We start from the raw sequence: 18,899 nt of genomic DNA, 5'->3' as shown, positions 1-18,899 counted from the left end.
CTATAAAAGCATCTATGATATGTGCTCTTATGTGTTCATGTTGATGGTGATGTTCACTATGTTTGTAAGCATGGATAATAATTAATTTAAGGGTGCAGGTTTGGTTTCAACCTTTGGGACGGACACGTATGAAACTGGGTTTTGGGGTCTTCAACCCTTGGTGGAAATGTCTTTCATTCTGCCAAAATAAAAGTCATGTTCTGAGGAAGACGAGTGTAGCATCTTCCCTGGATGAGAGAACATGACACTTAGCTCAACAAATGTTTTCCATTGCTTGTTCGAGAAAGACACCTGATTTTTAAGCATATTCAGATATTCTACTCATTTGCCCTCTCCAAGTTGAACAAAACAAACAACATTTACATTTTTTTCATTGGAAGGGTTCACTGAGCATTTCCTTGAACATTAGATTGCTTGTGTGTGAATACAACAAACCACTGCGTACAAAATTAGCAGACATAGACAGCTCTCTCCGAACGGCCCAGTGTCTACAGCATCAGCAGCAGTGTCAGCCGCAACCTTACACGCTCCGCCCATGTTGGATGTGTTTGTTGTAATGAGCAATGGCTAATTAGCACAAGCATGGCATGAGATGGAGAAATCTGAGCCCTTGCTTTTATGTGTGTGTGTGTGTGTGTGTGTGTGTGTGTGTGTGTGTGTGTGTGTGTGTGTGTGTGTGTATGTGTGTGTGTAAAGAAGATGATGTCATTGCTGAGTGGCATCATGATGCTGTGCAATTAGAAACAGAAGGAGGGAGGGGTGTAAAGATCAACTAGTATGTTTCGGAAAACCAATAAAATAGTCATTGATTTTCCTACATTGATATATAACCATTGATCTGACAAACACAATATTACACTTGATCAGATCACTGTAAACTTAAATTTCAAACGTTTGTACTGGACAGACATTATGCATTACATGTTTCGAGCTAGCCATGTAACATACCGATACAAACTATGTTAAAATCTCAGAATATCGATCAATATCTCTGTTTCTCAGTTTCTGTCTAGCCACTATTCAATATAGAGTCTTTTTTTCCAACTTTGTGAACACAGATATTTAGACATCACCTTTATTATTTTTAACCTCAGAGAGGAGCTTGTCTGAAAAGTACAGTGCGTTGCCACGGCAGCAGACACTCCAGAGACAACATACAGACAAGGCATAGAGTCCAGCACAGACTTGACCCCCCAGACTCATCACCAGCGATATTAAGTGTTTTTGTTTTTCTTTCAAGATCGAATTTGATTCTGTCTTTGTTTTCTCTCACCGTCTCAAGCAGTCGAGGACACAGATGCAAAAACTTGCTTGCACGTCTCACAGACTCATCTGAAGTAGTTTGGATTTGTTGTGCTTCTCTTTGAACTAAATTGTGAAGTAAAGTGATATTCACACACAGCACAAAAGCTACCTTTTAAAGTCACATTCATCAAATGTTGGATAAGTGATTGCAGTGAAAAAAGTGGACTACCCTGCTAATGCCACCAGACACTTCCTCGTGACATAAGACAAACAACAGCAATTCCTCCGCCTTTTAAGGCCTTTATACACCAGGGGTGGCTTTTGCACCACAAATAAAGGTACAAACCAATCTTTTGCAAAACAACATATTTCTTGTGTCCCAACTGTATAGTCTATGATTCGAACCAAGATGGCAAACTTTATTACACCTTTTAACCATGACAGAGGCAACACATAATTGATCCACTCCCTCTTTTGTCATCTTTCCCAATAAAAGCCTGTTCACCAGAGGGAATTTAAATTCACTCAGAGTGTTTTGCTGTAAGGCAACTCAACAAATAGTTCAGAATCCTGTTCTTAGCACTGATCGTAAGTATGCCAAAGAAAAATTATGCACCACAATTTGTATTACCCATGTAATCATGAGCCAGTAATTTGTGTTTCACACACCTATTGTGAAGGCAGCAATCACACAAACAATGTGCTGACGAGAGTGAAAAAGAGTATGTATGTATGAGTAAGTATGGGCATATGTAGGTAGGTTGGAGTGATAGATCGGTCAGATAACGCATGACTTTCCCTCAGGAGATCGGTGTCCTGAACCATTTGAAACCTAGGGAACTTTGGGTTATTTTAGGGTACGTCATCACCATGTTTCTTTTCCTAAGCTTAACCTATCTAATTTACTAGCCTAAACCGGGGGTCTCCCACACATCTGTTTGTGGCAGCCTGCCATGATCAAAACATCTACAGCCACGTATTGATTTTATAGTTTGGGATCTAGACTGTTCAGTAGGAGTGCTATTGGAATATTTCGGCCATTCGGTTATGCATCACACCACACTCTTGGAGTTCAGAGCATAAATTGGGCACAAACGGAGCTGAAAAATGCCAGAAACAGTAAAAGTGAAACTTCTTCTCTCATCCATAGATATGATCAGCTCTGACCAGCCTAACAGATCAGTATTGAGTGTTGAGAATGTAAAGTCATTCTTGGTGTGCTAATTCATTATGTTTCATACAAACTGTTGTATGTGTATTTTCACCAGATAACACACATCATTGGAGGATACATACAGTTGTTCAGGCTTTACAGCAGCATATCTCAAACAGACTGCCCAGATGTTGCTCTGGGTCAAAAGGATACAAGTAGTTTTCTCCTCTGTCTCCTCAGATGTGGAGCTAGCCTCCACAGAAAGACCTTAGTGAGTATTTTACCATTGCATTGTTTATTTGTCACAGCCCTGGTTGGAAAAGACCTTAAGACATGGAAAGGGGCAACAGTATTATCTCTGTCTATGCCACATTTTGCTGTATCTACTTATATAAAAAGCACTTCTGTGTATATCTTAACAACAGAATGACCTTCCAAAACACGAAATGAACAACAATGCTTTTGTGTGCAGCACACTGTGTACACACGATGCACATGATATGGATTGCACATGTTCCCTCTCCTCCTCTATTGAAAGCTTGAATTCATGGAAAGAGCTTCTAGGTAAACTTCATATAATTATTTTCGTCTGTTTACATTCTTCATCCCAATTTGCACATCATCAGGCTGCTCACTCTCATGCCTTAACCCTGTCTGTCCCTTGCACAGCGCTGTGCTCATCCCGATATTCACCGGGAAAAAGCACAGCGCTTTTTATTTAAGTTTTTCTCACTCTTCCACTTTCTACATCTTTAACTTGTGCTGTTTTTCTTCTTCTAATTAACATTCATACTCTCAAACACACAAATGTATATACTATTTCATATGGTTGTGGGTGTATTATGTTGTTTTGAAGCATTTGTCTTCTTATGATTTTAAAAGGAGTCGTATCATCAAAGAGAGTCAAATGTATCTCCCCCCGCTTTCTCTTTCTAGAGTATATAACATTTTTGTGCCTGATGTTCTTATTGTTTTATTCCACCAGCATACTGTATATCCCTGACTTGTCTCCTTTATCACATATTTATTTTACCCAAAGCTTCCTTCATTTGCTTCCATGTTTGATTTTTCAGAGAAAACCTAGAAGATAAAAAAATTGTTCAGTTGCAACTTTAACCTCTTCTCCCCAGTTGTCTAGTGACCCCACACCTCTTTAACCTTTTCCTACCACGCTTGAGCTTCTTCTTCTACTCTCTTCTACCTCTTCTTTCTGTCTCTCCATCCAGTTAGGGGTCGGGCAGTGACCTTGTTTGTGTCTAGGTCGTGTTCCCGCTGAGTGCCTGTGCAGCCTCGTGCTGCCACCCGATCAGCCTTGCTTTCAGCCTCACTATCGATCGCCTTCCACTCACCCCTCAAGGACGGAAATCCAAACCCATATTCCAAACCGCAGCCCTCATCTCCCCGACCCTCCCTCCCTCCATCCCCTGCTTCTTTCTTTTCTCTGCCTCTCCACTTTTCTCTTCTATGGCTCTCTCTACCTTCTCCTCTCTTATAGAATTCATCACACACACACACACACACACACACACACACACCACACGGTTCTCAAGGTTGCAATGACCAGCAGACCCATGAATAAATAATAAGGAGGTAGGAATCACTTTCAGAAAAACCATTTACTCTCCTATTGTGTTCTTGAAGAAGCCATGTGAGTGAGTGTGAGTGTGTGCGCGTGTGTGTGTGTGTGCGCTTGTGCCTATGTGTGTATGCGTAACAAGAAAAGCTTTGTGAGCGAGACTACAGTGCTTTGTTAACTAAAAGCCCCGCTGTCCCTAGAGTTAACTTGAACGGTGCTACAAGCACCTTTGAGGTGACCTCTAACACTAAGGTTTCTTCTTGTCTTTCTTCCTTTCTTTCTTTCCTTTTTTCTTCAAGTAGTCTTAAAATAAAGAGAAATAATCAATGTACTGTAGGAAGAAATCCTTGCATATCATTGCCTCAGCCAACTGCCTCCTGTTTTCAAACTCTGTACTGAAATGCTTAAAATTTCGTAAAGTGGTCTATGGTAATATTTGTCACAAGAAAGAGAAAAATATAACACCTAGGTTTGAACCAGCAGTTTCTTGCTGCAAAAATATGCACACAAAATTGACTTTTCCCCAAACCAAGCTGCTCCTTCAAGTGAACTAACTGTTTCTGACTTGATGTATGGCTTGTTGCAGTTGGTCTGAAGTATGGAGAAGATAGAGGAGGGAGAAAGCCTAGAGAAAAGGGGGCAAGGAATGGGGAAATTGGGAAAGCCAGACAGGGACAGGAATGAAGAGAAAAAGATCAGTTTGGAAGAGAGGAATAAGACAAGGGTGAGAGAAGAGCGGAGAGAACAAAGACATGCAAAGAGATCCGTGGTGAGGGATGGGAAGAGTGAGACAGAGAGGGAGGCCAAGACAGAGAAAATATGAGGGAAAAGGCTGCAACAAAAAGAGGAAGAAAAAAGGCAGACACAGAAAGACAGAGAGAGAAATGATTAGATTTCTCTCTCCTCTGTATAGATCAGGGCGAGAGCTCCCTTTTCAATCCAATCAAGCTCAGGCAAAGGTAAACAATCAGTCTTGATAAAGGATTGGATAAATCCTCAATCAGACTCATTCTCAGTAAAGCAGCTATTTATTGGGCCGGCCTCACATGGCTAAATTGGATCCTCCTCCCTCTGAGAGAGGTTACGAGAGAGAGAAAGTGGATGGAAAAGTCTACATCATTTCAGTCCGAGAAGGCGTGGATTAAATTTTTGGGAGCAAAACAGTCTTTGCATTACAAAATAATACACACTCTAAAAGTCTTTTTCGGTAATACATCTCGACTCAAAATGCAAGAGAAAATCCACTGCCAATCACAACTCATACATCATATTCCTATGATCTTAAATAGACCCATCAAAATGTGGGACACGAGCAGCTCTATCCCAGAGCTAGAAACCAAAGACAGATAAAAGATCCCGAACTGCTATGAAACAACTTATCTGATTAATAAAATATTACAGTGAGCTCTAATGTCTTTAAAAGGCTGTGTGGTCCGCTCTGCAGTGGGTGTGTTTATCAATAAATGTATTAAAAAACGTTGTCGGCACAAATTTGTAAGCGCATTGTTTCTCTGAAGGGTGAATACAGAGTGCATTATGAGGACATTCACGCTAAACTGGAGTACATCCATAAATAATAACAAAGCAGCCAGAAGACTTGAACATCTTGTGTGTCTGCCAGCACCTTGAGGCCAATACAAACTTCTCAGTGCAGATGGAAAAAAAGGAGACATGGTTCACTTTGGTAGCTCTTCAACTGTTGTATTTCTTTTTCTTGTTCTTGAGGAGAATCCATGAGTACTCTTGCTCCAAAATAAGAAGAAAACTAGATTATTTTGATATCCCTCTGCTTTAAAGATACTGACCATTCTGCTTTACATGTTTATCCTTCAAGACGTTGGTTTGGGTATATTGTTAAAATGACGACTTTCATGTATGCAACATATTTGTCAGACGTCAATGTTAATTTGCTCAGTTATATCAAGAACCTTTGCAAAAATTACAGACTGAATGGACAGATATAAATCATATGTATGAGTCACCCAATTACAACATACTAAGCATCTAGTCAGCACAAGGAAGCAACATCCAATTCAGCAAAAACAAATTCTATCTAACCACTCAAGTTTGAGTCATGAATTTAATTCTTTTGACGCATGAATTGATGTAAGCTTCCTTTAGGTCAATGTCACAAATTACTTTCACCCCAAGGCCCCCTGAGCTTCCTGGTTCCGGTATGTTGTCGTCATTCTGAATGTGAATCAAACAGCACTGAAAGGCTTGAAAAGCTTTATTCACATTCACGTTGATAAAAATATGATTTAAAAAAATTACGTCAGAAACTAGAACTTTGTGCAATGACAGGACACTGTGTAAAGAAGAGGAGGTATGGACAGCTGTGAGGATGGATGAAGGAGAGCTGGGGTGACAGGGATCAGGTTATCAATACAGCCAATGGAGTGCAGTGGAAACACTGTAAGCCCAATGGGACCAACTGCAGAATGCTGCAGTGTGCTGCATAAGCAGAAGCAGTGGGACAGAGGTCAGCACACTCACTGTTTACTTCAGTTCTGCTCTACTTTATTCTGTTCTAGCTCGCAGGCTAGATAGACAGATGCCTATCTGGCTTCTCTACTTATTGTGTGTGATTGTTCTTTTCTGAGTTTTTGGCAGATTTGGACACCTTGAGTCGTAGAAGTTTTAACCAACCCATAGAGAGTGGTCTGGTCTTGGTCTTTCTTGGTTTCAATCCCTCAGAGTCTTAATCTTGTCTTAGTCTCAATACACTCCGTTCTTGGTCATGACTTGGTCTCTGTTTAAATGTTCTTGAGTACAACACTGCCACTTTTCTCTTCTATCATGCATTGCTACTATTGCTCAACATGCACAGAGCAGCAATGCATAAACTGGTTAGGATGTACTAACACATACACACGCACACACACACACCATTATCTTGACTTTGAATCGTTCTTTCCTTCTTTCCTCTTTATCACAATAAGCATCAACATTTTTTCCCTCTTATCTCTTCTCACTGTGTCTTCTTCATTCCTCTAGAGCAACCACAATCTGTCATCATTCGATTTCTCTTTTATTGTCCTTACATTGTTTTATCCTGTTGTCATTATCTGATCAATCTCTCTCTCTCTCTCTCCTCCTGAATGTGTATATACATTCTACCAGAAAATCCTCTCCTTGACAACACTGACACATGTTGCCACATGTTGTCGTTTATATGTGCTGCACTCAATAAAAACCTTCAGTAATACAGCATCTTGTCTGTTTGAATCTATTTTTACATATGTACTGACATGGGCCAATTAATGTTTGTGTGTCATTGACAGATATAATCTCCAAGGTTTTAAACTTTCATTAGGTTTCATATTTGATGTATAGTGGATGTAAAAAAACAAAACTGTGGGCTATTCAATAGTTTTAAATGTATACAGTATAAAATCAGAAAGCGAAATGGGATTTATCAGAAAAAATGTTCTGTCATCTGGTACTTTTTCTATCACCATGGCAATAGGTGCTTATGTTGTTCAATAAAATGTGTTTGCATTATATTGTTGGTTGCTTTCCTTGCAGCAGTCAGTGTCACCATTGTTTGATGAATTATTTCAGTGTCAAAATTAAGAATAATTAACTCACGGTGCACTTACTATATTTTCTCAGCTTTCTGCTGCATCATGCTGTCTTCATCAGCAAATCAAATTAGTTCAGCGGTCATCTGACACTGTGATATCACATAATGACATCTTGTCAGATAACACCTGAGCCAGCCTGACATGCTGACAAAGACCTTGAGTTGTGGTTAAAAGCCCTGGAAACAACTAGTAAGTGGACATTGATTAGGATTAGTTTGTCACTATCAATCCTAAAAAAATTTAAGAATTAATTTCTGTATGCAAAAAAACAATTCAGGTCATTTTTAAAAATTTTTTTTTTAAGTTTGTGCACACACCATTAAGTCTTACGGCACACCATAAAGTCTGAAACAAGTTCAGAACCTCAGTTTGCCTTTTTAAAATTGCATACATTTGATCTGGTCATCTTTGGTTCCAAATGGCAATTATATGAGTGCACTTGAGAACAATACATGACATACCCTGTTGTAATCACTTTTGTGAGCTGCATTTTCAGATACTTGACATTGATTGACATTGACAGGCTCTTCTGTGTATCCTTCCGCTCTCATCCTCTCAGAAAATAACTAAATGTAGTACTTATTTTTTCAGTTTTGCCCAATTGACTCTTTATAAAGTCATTGGGCCAAATGTCAATAAAACATTTGGTCTCGACTCATCGTCCTCTCCCCATGTGCTACTTCTGCTCATTTTGTTATGTCTCTCTCTCTCTCTCTCTCTCTCTCTCTCTCTCTCTCTCTCTCTCTCTCTCTCTCTCTCAACCACACACGGAGTTATTTCTTAAAGAAGCTGTGACTCTTGTATGACATGATGATAGCCTGCCAGGACTTACTGTAAAGTCGAAACCAAAAAAAGGCTTTTTACACTACAAACAAACTGGACCATAATATTGTTTGATCCGAACCACGGCCACCTCTTTTTGTCGAACAAAGGCTCAGCTGTTGGGTGTCCAGACTGAGGTTTCAAACCTAGAATTTTGGTCTGGATCCAAGTGAAAAGTCTGGCAGTCCAGTGCAAAATACATAAAATTTGTTTAATTTTAGAGAGGTGATGACGATGGAAATACATTGATTCATTTGAAAAACATACATGATTTGATTTACTTGATCTGCCTCTGACCCTTTAAGTGGAAGATTCAATTAAAGATTATTATGAAGATTACTCAGTTGATTTTTGTTTTCTTCACATTTGATCATATTAAATGAATTTATTCTTGAAGGCCCACTGCTTTAGACTAGTGGTGGAAATCTTTTTCAAATAATAAAAAAAATTGAGCTGACCCTTACACCCATGTTTTGCTCTTCAGTGTTGATGAATTAAGAAATGTTGTCTCAACTTCAGTTTTCCTGTCCGATGGCATTAGGTTACCAAAATGTTTTCACTGCTGCAGCTCTTTGCCTTCGTCTGTTATCTGCTTCTTTGTCTCTGTCTGCCTTTGTTTGTTAGTGTGTGTCAACATACACGTTTTCTCACAGACAGACATGCAAACGTAGACACACATACACACACACACTCACTCATCCAATGCCTCTTTGCCAGAGGCAGTGTAAGTCTTGACTTGTGCGCACACTATATATAATTTACATTCTGACAATGTGACCAATGTGATCATTATTCAAAATACACTACCACCTCTGACCCAGAGAACAAGCAATCACTGACGCAATTTCCTACATCTTTGAACTGCTCCGGGGAAATGAAGTTCTGTAGTATGTTATGTGTTTTTCAGAGAACGTTTTTATGATGATTATTATTCCAGTGTCGGTCAAAATAAAAGTTTTATTTAAGTTGGTCTTTATTTGGTTTAGGGCATGCAGCCTGTAAATGTGGTGTGTGTGTGTGTGTGTGTGTGTGTGTGTGTGTGTGTGTGTGTGTGTGTGTGTGTGTGTGTGTGCGTGTGTGTGTGTGTGTGTGTGCGTGTGTGTGTGTGTGCGTGTGTGAGAGTGAAATAGCCAGAGCAAGATGGATGGATCAAATGAGAGAGAAATGACAGCCACAGTTAGTACAGGCAGGTTAGGTCAACAGTTCGGTTTGCAATTAGATTTCGCAGCTACATATAAATGATTAGTTTGCAGCTGCAGCTTCACACAAGCAAGCTGCCTCTTACACAAATGCACACACACACACACACACACACACACGCACAAACACACACACAGACAGAGTGGATACACACATAAACAGAAACAGAAGAAAACAAGGCCTAGACACAGGCGCTGTTTTATTCATACTGATGTGATGCCAGTGGACATGCACCCGTGAGGAACACTGCTTTTCTCACCTCACACACTCCCACACAAATACACACAAAACACACAATCCCACTGCAGTCACCTCAGTTCATTCTATATCTAGCTCTGGAAGCTCAAACACACACACACAAACCAACACCACATGCACACGCACTCACAGAGTCCCTGGTCCAAAATGTTTTGCTGGAGTTCAACCCAGGAAGCCAGATGTGTCCACTATTGGCTGAGTCTACTGCTGTGTGTGTGTGCGTACATGTGTGTGTGCGTGCATGCGTGCGTGTGTGTGCGTGTGTGTGTGTGTGTGTGCGTGTGTTAGCTGATTTGATTGTATGTCTGACTGCATGCATGTACATTTCTGTGTGTTTAACATGCACATTCAAAGTCTGCACGTGCTTTAATGCACTTGTATATAGAATATGTCTTTATAAAAGAAAAAAGGCTATTCTCTTTTTTTAAACCAACTATTGGGCTCCACTCCAAACGTGTGCAATCCTGTCTGAGCTGTTGTATAATAGCATTTGTTCTTCTTCACTTCTTTCCAGTGTTGCTAAAGAGGACAGAAGGAAATCCAGAAGCTCGCTGAAGTGGACAGCAAATAATTTCATACTGTTGTGCATTGAGTTTTTACCTTCAGACATAATCTTTCTTGTGTCTTGCATTTTAATTGTGTATGTCATATACAAAAGACCCGCTGGTGCACAGTTAGCCTCGCTAAAAGGCAACATGTAAGTAAATTGTAACTGTTAAGAGCTGCAAGCACACATTTAGCTCACCAGCTGTTCTGGGGAATTAAACCTTAAGTCACTGTCATCACTGTCAAAATCCTGAGCTACTGCTGCGCCTATTCATCGTTCTGTATCATGTTAACCCAGAAATACTGAATGTGTCAATAACAACACAGTGGACTCAGTTACTGTAAGAGCAAACTGATATCAAACTGAAGCCGGGTATGATTTCAGTTAGTGCCACTGTAAAGTGAATAAAGAAGGAGATGGTGTGACTCAGCACAAACAGAAGAACAGTGACACTGTAAACATGACTAATGACTTGTGGATGTGTCATATCATTTATGCCAGCCAGGCCAGCACATGTTTTGTAACTGATGCTCGTCAGAGAATATGTCCATGTCGCCTGCAGCCTTTTTAGTCACCAGCATGTTTTGCCCCAACATACCTGCATATAAACAGGCACGCCATGTAACCAGATTAAAGGAGGTGTTCAAGCATTACAGCAACATCAACAGCTTGATAGGACCTCGGGCTTTGCTATATTTGTGTTAGGAAATGAGGACAGAGGTATTAACTTGAATGTCAGACATTCATTAACAATCTAGCAAGATTTAAGTAGGAGAGGTCTGTAAATTCCAAATGTTTTAAAGATAGAAGTGGGCCTGAGTGCTGACTAATGCTTATTGATGACATCATTGCCTAAGTCTTCAACTTTGATTGGCTAGAGAATGGATGGCTGGCAGATGCTGATTTGGGATAAGTGCAAGGCTTTTAGGTTCTATTTTATGGCATTCTACAATTTAATTGTGAAACCACACTGAAATTATGTTTAAATACAATATTTTTTTCTCAGGTGGCTTTATGACACCAGGCTGACTAACCAATTTAATAAATCTATTTAAAATATGTAAATGTCTATGTGTGTTACTTAAGCAAAATTGTGAAAACGCTCCATCATCCATTCAAACATCAGTTGCCATGTTCAGCTACTAATTGCAGAGTTTGTAGCATGTTGGATTGTTGACAAGTTGTGTTCACTGTCGCCACAAACATAATTGTTCTAGTGTCCTTGAGCACCTAAGAATCTCAAAGCCTACCTGCTTACTCGGTGAAAGCCTCTCTGAATAACAGGATTAGCATCAACATGTATGTCAAACAGTCCATTAACAAATGGCACACACACTTTTCTCAGCAGGTGGTTTGGGAGTTTACCTGTGGTCGTGGGTGTCCTTTAACAATACACTGCAACACAAGTGTGTCTCCTTCTTTGATGGTGTAGATTCTCTCGCTGATGTTATCATCCTTGACGTTACACGCCGCGCCTGAGTGCACGATCTGGGCGTTGGCTGGAGCTGTGAGTGAACGCATGGACACACACACATGCAGAGACAGGCATGTAGCCATTCGGACAAACACACACAGAGACACAAAGGGAGAGAAACCATATTACATATTTAGTAACGTCTCTGCAGCAAGAAAAAAAGGTCACTGTCTTGTGGGTGTATGTGTAATACTAGTGCTAGTATCGATGACTCAGATAAATAAATATATCACATTACCCCTGCATCTGCATGAACAAGGCCTTTTGCAAAAATGCTGGAGTGGTACGTGTGTCAGTGTTTGATGAGAGATGCAGGCTTTTATTGGGAAACTGAAACTTTGGTGTCCATTAGAGGGTCAAAAGGCTGATTCTTGCTTTTGTCTTGTACAGTACAGAGTGTGCATAACAACAGTCATAAGTTAAGCGCTCAAAAGCTCAAGTTTAATGAAGTCTTGGTTGTAATTTACGTCAGATGTGCTATATCAGTTTTGAGGCATGCCAGATTGTGCAACCAGGGAAGAAAAGGTAAGATGAGTTGTCAAATTTTCAAAGTAAGCTTGAGGTAAAAATGTTTTTTTGGTGCCCTGCCCCCCCAACAAGACCCCAACCCCCCACCTAAATTCTATTTTATTTAATTTTATTTCATGTATAGTGCCAATTCACAACAGAAGTCATTCAAGGTCACTTTTCATATAGAATAGGTCTAGACTGTTTTTACTAACTAAATATGCTTTATCAAATTTATGTTTCAGTCTCTACTGCGTCACTGTCAATTTTCCTCCACTCACACGGGGCTTTGCCTCGACACGCACGCTCTTGTGTTCAATTACACTCGGTTGGGTGGAGGCAGCTCTCTGTCTACTAAGCATAGTGGCGCTACATAGCACAAAAGGAAACAAAGGAAGAAGACGACTGAGATAAAACAGTCAGGTGATGTACTGAACTGTGTCGCTGTGATCTGAACTGGTGATCATTATGTTGTAGATCAAAACGCAAGTGTGCACTTACTGTGGTGCACAGTCCGTGCGCGCTCAGTGTCCTGTGTTTTACTGAACATCCAACATGCAGCAGCTGGTTAGAGAGTTAATAATAAAAATGCACAGAAACAGTTATTGTTTTGTTGTTACGAAACGTGCCTGAATACAGACTGTGAGCCAGCTGTCTGCACATTTGGATACTACTGAGAGCTGCTCTGGCCGCTCATGTTTGAACCCAAGTGACTGAGCCCAACAGATTAATTTAACCATTTTCAACCACTGACAGAAATGCCTACGTCTAATGAAAACAAATAACACATTTTGCCCATCACACAGCTAATCAATAGATTGCAGCAGACTGACAGCGAAGCCCTGTGACACAGACAAACAGCGTTTTTTCCTTTTAGCGCCACAGCGTCTGAACAGTAAAATGTTAAGAAGGGGGAAGTCCCTTCATCAGACTTCTACAGATGACTTTGTTTTAGTTCCAGTTTTTAATTCATAAGCTATAGATGAATACAGTACATACAATATGAATGGGGAATCATTTAAATTTTCTTTATCGGATGAAAAACATCAGCCACTACCATCTGTGAATCTCATCTTATTTGCCAATAGGCAATAAGGCAACTAGTCGAATACTGACTGATATGGACGATCAGCTGATAAATTGGTGAATCCCTACTGAGAACCAATCATTTGGAAAGTAAATTTGTTTTTCATCTGACTAAGGTAGAGCATATGACATAACAATATTTAAGTTGTCTCGTAACCACAATCCCAGGCGAGATCTACTCAAGTCATCACATTGCAATATGACAACAGGCTGTGACGGCTACCGTAGGAATAATGGATGACAGATGCATGATGGGAGAACTCTGCAGCGACGACAACTACAATATCTGAGTCTCCACTGCGCTCACCCATGAGGAGGGCTGGCTTGCGTGCGAGAGGCCTCAGATGGCTTCACCTCCCTTATGATGAAGGGAGACAGAAGCGAGGAGGGGAGAGACAGAGACAGAGACAAAGAAACAGCGGGTGAGGAGGAAAAGGCCAGAGAGGAGTGTGAAACCCCAGAGAGAAAAAGAGAGAGAAGGCGGCGTGGGGGACGGGGGAAGCACAATGATGTGATTAGCATCGATTCACAGGGGGAACAAATTTTCACTGCGCTCTATGACTGTTGTCATTGAACAGACAGGGAGGAAGTGGGCGGCCTGTTCACCTTAAACTTCAACTTGATCAGACGTTAAAAACAGAGTGCGATCCCGAGAAGAGATTTCAAGTTCATACTAAAAGAAGAATCTGTCGTTGCATGTTCTCTGATATGGAAAAAGCTGGAGCTGTTAATAGCTTCAGGTATTGAGACGTAGAGTGCGGCTGTCCACTTATATTTTTGTGACATTGCCACTATGGATTTTTTTTTCTCTTTCAAGAAATACTACAGAAAAGGAAGTCAAGAAAAACAGACTGTAGGTCAGATTCAGTCATGGTTGTAAACATGGTTATTGAAGAACTGTGCCGTTGTCTTTTGACTGTGCTCCACAACCAGTTAGATAAATGCACAAACAGCCATACTTACAGATCACACACTTACACACTTAAAATAATATCTTCCAAAGTCCGAGTATATCAAAAAAATAAAACCCTCTGGTATAAAAGTGGGCATTTTGAAGATCTTAAGAAAATACTACTGCAGATCTGCACTTCACTGTAACTGACAACTGAAAACAGTCCGCTCAATATTTATCCTCAGCTATCATTCCTTTTGTTCTTATTTTCACAAAGTGGATGTTTTGAGAAGAAAAGAGAAAGCAAGAGTGTTTGCAGTGTGATTCCCACAATGCCTACTGCATATACTCCTCTCTGTTTGTGTGTTTCTGTGAGTGTGTGTTTGTGAGAGCCACACTGTTGTGTTTGAGGAGCTCATCAACAGAGCAGTCAATCATTCACTCCTTCAGGCTTTTCATTATTCTTTCAAAAGACCTCTTTAGCATAACACAGCCATTTCTTCTCCAAAGTAGCAAAATATACGCATACATGCAAACACAGACATACTCACTAAAAAACGCGCGTCTGTGCACAAATACAGCTACCCGCATACACAGTGCGCTACAACACTCCTGCAGCAGCTCTCTACATTAAAACAGGCTGCTTGTTAAGTTCTCTTCTTCTTGCTCTGTTGCCCTTCTCCATCTTTCGTCTTAACCTCGGTGTGTTTCTGTCTCTGCAGCACATGGTGTCTGACTTAAAGGAGAAGACAAAAAGTTCAAGCGCACTCGAGGAAAAACCCCACAGCACATCCAACAGTAGTGAATATGGGTTCAATGTTAAAGGCTACTCCAAGATATAGAAGGTGGGAGATTTAAACTGGTTTTAGTTTATATATTTTAAAAAAATAACTCGCATTAAACAAAACTTAAATTACAGCAAACTCTCAGCTTCAGTTTTATACAGTTACATATATTCACACATGGGAACTGCCCTGTATAACTGCAGTCTTTATCCACTGGACACTGAGCAGATCCAGTGGAGCAGTTGGGGGTTAAGTGCCTTGCTGAAGGGCATTTTGATTGCAGTTGCTGTGAGATGGGAGATCATGCTTTATTTATATTCCCTTCTCCCACATTTTCTCAGTTGGCTTACATCTGACCAACAATCTTTCAGTAACAAGCCAACTGTAACCTTTAGGCTGCAATTCTGCTACAGCAAATCTCTAGCAATCAGTCAATGAAAATGTTAACCACAAAAGGATGAAAGTATTTAAAACACTATGTGGGGTAACAGAGCCGGGCTCTAGAGGTGTGCTGCGCTAACTCAGTGAGACGGTGAGCTGATATAAATGGTGAATAATTGTCTCCTTACAGCTTATTGGCGTGTCGGCATTAGTTTGCATCTCCAGAGAGGGAGGGAGGTCGGACAGAGCGGCTCCTCTGTCTGCTCTCGCCTCCGGCAGCTTGGCTGCTTCAACTGTCTGATCGACTAGGGAAAGGGAGGCCGAGAGAGAGGAGGAGACAAGAAAGGCAAAAGAGAGAGGAGGAGGAAAGAAAGGTGAAAGAGAGAGAGAGAAAGGAGGAGGATGCAAAAGAGGGAGAGCAAAATTGGGAGGGAGACAGAAAAACAGCAGAGAAGAGAGAGAGAGGAAGGAGAAAAGTTGGAGGAGAGACAAACAGTAGAAGCAAGGAGAGCAGAGAGAATGAGACTTAAGACGGGAAGCAGGGACAGAGAGAAAACTGATGTAACCAGGGATTTGATAAGACAATTGAAAAGAGATCAATGAGAAGGGGTGCTTCAGGTGAACAAGAGAAATGGCAAACAGAAGTAGATGGTAATAATCATAACACAAACAAAGAATATTGTTGGTGGACTATGAGAGACTGACAGCTGGGCCAGGGGGCGGAGATGGAGGGAGGCTCCTCAACAGGGCGAAGCAGTCAAAGGCAAAACAAAGGAGTGATGCAACCAAAGCAAGACAGCTCAACCTGTTACACCACAGAGACTCTAACCCTCGCCTCTCGTCTCACACACAGCACAGACATACCAACACAGATCACATCATTGAAAAACCAGCCAGACAGTGTACCGTGCCAACTAACTGACATTTAACAGCTTTTGTTAGTATTCCCTGAAGAAACACGATGCTTGACAACTTTTATGGTTAGAGCTGTTGCATTCTCACGTGTGCATGATGGTTAACATACATACAGCATCCCCTGCTTTGTTGCTTAGCAACGCAAAAGGAGCATCACAGATTACTTTACACACTTCATGATTAATTTAGCACAAAGTGGCAAGATTGTCGTGAATAAGGTATTATAAATCAGCATGATTACTGTAATAAAAACTGTTGTCTTTTTTTAAATTGCTTGAAAATGAAACCCAAATTTTTACAGTTTTACCATCATTCTGAAGAGATCTGATAGTGCTGCAACAAGGTTTTACTTATTTCTTTGTGCCATAAGAAGTAACAGCAAAAACATATTATTCTAAAAAGGCAACACAATCAAATGTCTAAATCAGGCCAAAGGCTGTAGCAGGGAAGAAAAGAAAAAAAAAATGCGGGAAGTAGTTATTAACACAAACACCGGCACAGTGTTGTGTCCTGCTCCGAGGTGCGTCAATTCAGTTAGTGTGGAAGACCGTCATCAGTCATAGAAAGCTGCTGTTTTGACAGCAATCTATCTGACTCTGATGATTCATCGATCAAAACTGCTCCAGGGGATGCTGATTGAAAGTGTTGTCCATGCATTATTGGAAACTTTCAGAGACATTCAATGCGCATTAGTTGTAAGTGAAACATAACTATCGGCAAATGCCTCGTCTGATTAATTGATTCGTCACCGCCTGCCATGTTTGTTTTTGTTGAGGGGACAGGACATCTCTCACTAAAACTAATGATGAGACGGGCGAGCTGGTGTCAAACCGCAGTGACAGAGTGCTGAGCAGTGTGTGTGTGTGTGTGTGTGTGAGTGTGGTTGGAAGAGTGAATGAGTGCGTGATATGCGAGCGTACGTACATGCATGTGTCAGTGTCTGCGCGTGTGTGTTTCTGTACTGTATCTTGCCAGAGGAATCCCTCAGAAGGTCATGAATCCTGTCGAACACGAAGACACGCAGAGCGTGATTGATATGCGTAGTTACTTTATGGGAGCTGCTCATGCATGCCAATGAGCACTGTCTCAATTCACTTCATTCACAAGAGACCATTTAGATGCCTTGGCCCTTCCCCTGCCATCACAAGTAGAAAGGAAAGGAAGAGAAAGCGGGAGAAGGAGATAAGAGTGGTGGAGAGTGGAAACCCGAGGGAAGAGTCACAGACTTTATTGATTAACTGCAATAGAGGGAAGTGTTCATCTGACCCAAAGAAAGACTAATCACACACACATACACACACATAAATACACAAACACACACACACACACACACACAAAAACAGCCTTATGACCAAAAGCCTGGGTGACTCACATTGCCTCATCATTTTTATCAGGATTCTTCTCTGCAGACAGGACGGAGAGAGATCAAACTGTTGATGTCATGACCCCATCCTTTTCATTTTGGCTCGATTGGAGCTCCAGATATCAAAACGCGTCTGGGACATTGATTTAACTTCTGACCTAACCGTTAAATGGCTGTTGTAAATGAAAGGACTAACCTTCAGTAACCTCTCTGGCGCTTTCAATCGACTGTAAACTGCCGTTTCTTCTCGTACACACTGATATAAACATGCATGCACACAATGAAATAATAAATAAATGTATATTATCTAACTGTGCAAGTTATTTTCTTTACATATGCTTCAATGAGTCACCAGCATACAAAGTCACCCAAATGTTCCCTGTACCACTAAAAAAAACACAACCTCTTTTAAGCTAGTGCTGTGTATTCCATACAAACATGAATTTAAATGGTGCAGAATTCAGTGGCGGGTTTCCAAATTCAGACTGTGACCAGTAAGCTGCCTTTTTTTTCTCTCTGCCTTGTGTCTCCTAATTTGATTCTGATTTTGGTGCCATCCACGTCCGTATGCAATTTTCCATATGCAATTTTTCCTTCAGGCAGATTCAAAGGTTAAAAAAGAAGCTGTAGGAAAAACTGACAATACTGATATCCATTAAAATGCACATTCTTATACTAAAATTCAGTCACTTAATAGTAAATGGAGACATATATTAAAACACAAGAACACTGTGTTACAAATACAAAGTGTCATGACTGACGATGATGATATCTCCCTGTAAGCTACCATAGCTACCATCTAGAGGCAAATAACTAATATCTTATATTTTGTGGACAAGTTATGAATTATTTACATGAAGAAAAAAAATACTGAATGTATTGTTTGTTTACTCCAGAGCTGGCCTTGGGAAGGAGGAAAAGAGATCTGAAGTAGCTAAGGAACACAGCCAGCTTGATTAAGCATGGTAACTGTAGGCTTCTAAATCATTTCTAATGCAAAACCTGCTGCACAATTAACATTTTTGTAAGACTGTATTTATTCATTGTTTCAAAGGAATAATTCATCATTAGTCTGTATAAAAAAAGTCACTTCCTGGAGTCTTGTCAT

At 40.6% G+C, this 18,899-nt stretch overlaps 1 protein-coding gene across 4 annotated transcripts in view; it reads right to left on the bottom strand.

Moving 5' to 3' along the window:
• Window positions 1–18,899, bottom strand: part of mdga1 (MAM domain containing glycosylphosphatidylinositol anchor 1) — a 237,928-nt gene that overhangs the window by 137,323 nt on the left and 81,706 nt on the right. For all 4 annotated transcript variants that reach the window (XM_088079421.1, XM_088079422.1, XM_042486927.2 and 1 more), the window contains exon 3: window positions 11,754–11,893. In XM_088079421.1, the coding sequence (XP_087935547.1) occupies window positions 11,754–11,893 (140 nt within the window). The remainder of the gene's footprint in view (window positions 1–11,753; window positions 11,894–18,899) is intronic.

Source organism: Plectropomus leopardus, chromosome 1 (assembly GCF_026936395.1).
Source record: "Plectropomus leopardus strain MGB_pleo_1.0 chromosome 1, ASM2693639v1, whole genome shotgun sequence".
NCBI lineage: Eukaryota > Metazoa > Chordata > Actinopteri > Perciformes > Serranidae > Plectropomus > Plectropomus leopardus.
The sequence above is the reverse complement of the archived record's forward strand: the minus strand, read 5'-3'. Positions and strand labels throughout refer to the sequence as shown.